This window comes from Urtica dioica, chromosome 2 (assembly GCF_054948205.1).
Source record: "Urtica dioica subsp. dioica isolate 48M chromosome 2, U.dioica_male_clone48M_v1_H2, whole genome shotgun sequence".
NCBI lineage: Eukaryota > Viridiplantae > Streptophyta > Magnoliopsida > Rosales > Urticaceae > Urtica > Urtica dioica.
Window position 1 is genome coordinate 42,401,982 of NC_142757.1, and position 3,601 is coordinate 42,405,582.

Genomic DNA, 3,601 nt, shown 5'->3' on the forward strand with positions numbered 1-3,601 from the left:
CAAAGTAACGGGACGGGAGTCCCGTCCGTCAGCTTTAACGGGATGTCCCGTCCTGTTACTGTTCATACCGGTAGCGGGATTCCGTCCCGTCCCGCTATCGGTAAGCCAGGTTTACTCAAGAATATACAGAGAAGAAGACAATCGAGAAGAAGAGTTTTGGTCTAATGATTGAAGCCACGGTCAAAGCTTCATCATATACCAAGTATAAATTATAAAATAGTTTGCCTATAAAACATCTTCTCCCAAGACAAAATCCCAAATAAATAAATAAATAATAAGCTAGTTGACCATTAACCTGCCATTTGTAATACGCTTTTCCACTTTACCAATCAATGGTTAACAAGTCATATATTCCAACAGAGAAAGAAAGAAAGAAAAAAAAAAAAAAAAAAAAATAGAATACATTCGTTAAAAAAAAGTGTTCGTCGTTCCGAGATTCATATCTTCAGACTTCAGCCAAGCAAAACACACGCGCACACGGACTCTCTCTCTCTCTCTCTCCCTCTCTAATGGCGGATTCGAATACAAAGAAACAAGTTTCCTTGATCTTCACATACGGGACTCTGAAACGAGGGTTCCCAAACCACTCGCTGATGGAGGAACTAATCGCCCAAAACGACGCCGAATTCGTCGGCGACCACGTCACGCTGACCCCACACCCGCTCGTCTGCGGGCCCCACGGAATCCCTTACCTCCTCGCCATCCCCGGCTCCGGCCGCCGCGTACGGGGCGAGCTCTACTCCGTCTCCGCGCGTGGTCTCACGCGCCTCGACGACCTCGAGCGCCTCGCCAACGCGCACTACGAGCGACTCCCCGTGCGCGTCGCCGCGGCGGACAGCGCGTGCGTGTCGGCGGAGGCGTACTTCGGTCACCGGAGCTACGGCGAGGCGATGTGGGAGCGGTGTCGGAGGAAGGGCTTGGAGGAGTACTCGCCGGCGGAGGCCGCGAGGTACGTGAAAAGACGGGACAGGCCTTTACAAGGGGTCTCTTTCCTTGACGATATTCGGGCCTTTTTGGTATCGTCCGGTGGGGATTGAGGGAGGGGTAGTTTCGGGAATTCGGCTGGCCGGTGAGTTTGTTTGTTAGTTTGTCTCGTGGTTAGATTGAGTATTATAATTGAACTTTGAACCTTTATCAATTGGAACTGGTAATTGAATTGGAATTTCGTTTCTACTTTCGTGTTTGAAGTTGTATGGAAAGATGCTGTATTTGTTTTTTGGAGTTGTGTTTGATACAAGGCAGTATATTGGATTATTATCTCGAAAACAATCAAATGATATTGCATCTTCTGAGGAATTGGTGTTCTGTTTGACTAGCGATTGAAAAATAAGAGTTTGAAGTGTTTTAGATTTTTTTTTTTTTTATTAATACTTGGACGACTTTGAGATAGCAGTAGGCATAGTTTGGTCCGTTCTCAAATCTTTTCCAACTTCCAAACATTGACAAAATCAAGCTATATTGTATAACATGTGGTTTGTGTAAAACAAAATATCATCTTAGAAATCTTATATAAACTATATGACGAATATTACAAAGATACCTGAATATATTTGATTACGTGCTTCAACTAAAATATTTGATTCAACGTTTCTAAAATATATAAAAACAAGATGAATAAAATTTAAATTGTTGCCGCTTAGGGTCTAATTCGAACCGTTTCATTTTCTTTACCGGATATGAAAAAAAAAAAAAAAAAAAAAAAACACAGTCGTAGCTTTATAAATAGGTGATATTCCTCTCAATAAACATGTCAAAAGTGATGTATGAAAAAATAATTGCCGGGGGAATATGCCACATACATGTGCTTCCCGACGTGTCCCTAGTCTAGTCATCGACACTCGGTTTTGTTACGAAGGAACCAGAAGTCCGAACTTCAATGGACTAAAAAATTTCGGATTCAATAGTGTCGGATATAAGAAAACGAAACGGAACGTTATGTTCCTGTTCCGGTTCCGGTTCATTCCTGCACTAATCACCAAATAAAAACTTGAAATTAAAATATTAAACAGTCTACTTTATGAAGAAAAAAAAACAATGATTAGCCCTAAGTACTAGAATGGTACAAGAATTTTCCCGTTTTGTGCTTAGGCCCGACTAAACATATTTATAGGCTTAAAGCAAAAATTAAAATTTGGCCTAAATTTATGAACACCGTAATATTGTACTAAAGTATATCTATATATGAAACCCTTCTATCTTTTATAGTTTTTATATTTCATAGCTTTAATGTAAAGAATTGCATTAGCCATGTCAAAGACTATGTTTCTTTTTCTTTAATTGATGTTTGAACACTCAAATATTTTGGGCCTTATATTTTCTCGTTGGCCTAAAATAAATGCTTTAGAACTCTCAAGGCTGAGTTGGGTATGTCTAGTCCTAGGAATCAAATTTCCAGCATTCTTCAGCTCCGGTTGCCTTGGATTACCCTAACCCCAGCAAAAACAAGTGTTACTAATTTTTTTTTTTTTTTTTCAAATAAATGTACAAAATGCGTGTTATGATTTATTTATAAGAAGAAATTATAATCAATACACACTTCAATTTTACTATATGAAAACTACTTTTAAGTTCACAAAATTAGAACTTACTTACCTTCTATTACATTTTACGTGTGAGTGCAACATTTTGAAACTACTCTTATTTCTGTTACATCTTTTTAAATTAACTCATGTGCTTACATTTTGTTGACCTGTAAAATTAGTACAACAATATCTCACGAAAATACACAGGCTCCGAGTACGGGGACTCCGAGTACCGATATGATTCAGGCGAGACTTTCTCCTAACACTGACGAATCTAATGTAAGAGAGCGATGTTTACAAAGGGTTATAAATGAAAGAAAGCAAACAAGGGCCTAAACATTTTCTGTCTCTCTTTGTCTTCGAATCTCTTATTTATATGCGTCTGGGGTCCCCTTCGTCACTATATGGTCGTGGGTTTTTTACGGTTATTCTTGTGAACGTGGGATGATCAGTCCCACGTTTTTGGTAGTTTTTGGTAACTGCCATCTTCCTTTTACAGTGGTGGGCGGTTACTACGCTAATATGCGCGTTATTAGGAGTTGAAACATGTTTTCTTTTGGTTTGACTAGTCTTTGACCTACGGTCTTCTCTTCTCTCCGAAGTTCTGATCGGTAGGTTTCGTTCTTATCTTATGAATGGATCGTTCATTTTCAGTGGTTAACGCTTAGGTCTATTTTACCTGAGTTCGGTGCTGGATTTTGTATGCTGCTCGGGAGCCCGACCACTATGCTCAGTGTTTGACCAAATTATCCCGTAACAGCAGCCCTCCAGTTACTTAGTATTTTTACCAAAAATGGTAAGGAACTATTTCGGCGGTTTAAGAGGCCGTGTTCATCTTTGCTTCTCTGCTTGTCTTGGTATCTTCCGAGTACAAACCCTACATTCTTCTTTTGTTCCAGGCGACGTACGACGTCGTTTGATTTTTATCGTATTGAATCGTTACGTTGCTTCGCTTCGACGGTCAGATTCGAGTGGCTTCTTGGGCAAGCTTAATCTGAGCCGTCCACGCTGTCTTTATATAAGGCTTTTCCTGAATTTTTGGATTCATTCCTCATTTCCTCCTAAATTTTACTCTCGGC

At 39.9% G+C, this 3,601-nt stretch overlaps 1 protein-coding gene across 1 annotated transcript; it reads left to right on the forward strand.

The window, feature by feature from the left end:
* Nucleotides 1–230: 230 nt before the first annotated feature.
* LOC149404817 (putative gamma-glutamylcyclotransferase At3g02910) lies at nt 231–1,349 on the forward strand. Its single transcript, XM_089601675.1, has one exon. It carries the CDS (start codon nt 510–512, stop codon nt 1,035–1,037), a length of 528 nt encoding a protein of 175 aa, XP_089457801.1. The 5' UTR covers nt 231–509; the 3' UTR covers nt 1,038–1,349.
* The last annotated feature ends 2,252 nt before the right edge of the window (nt 1,350–3,601 follow it).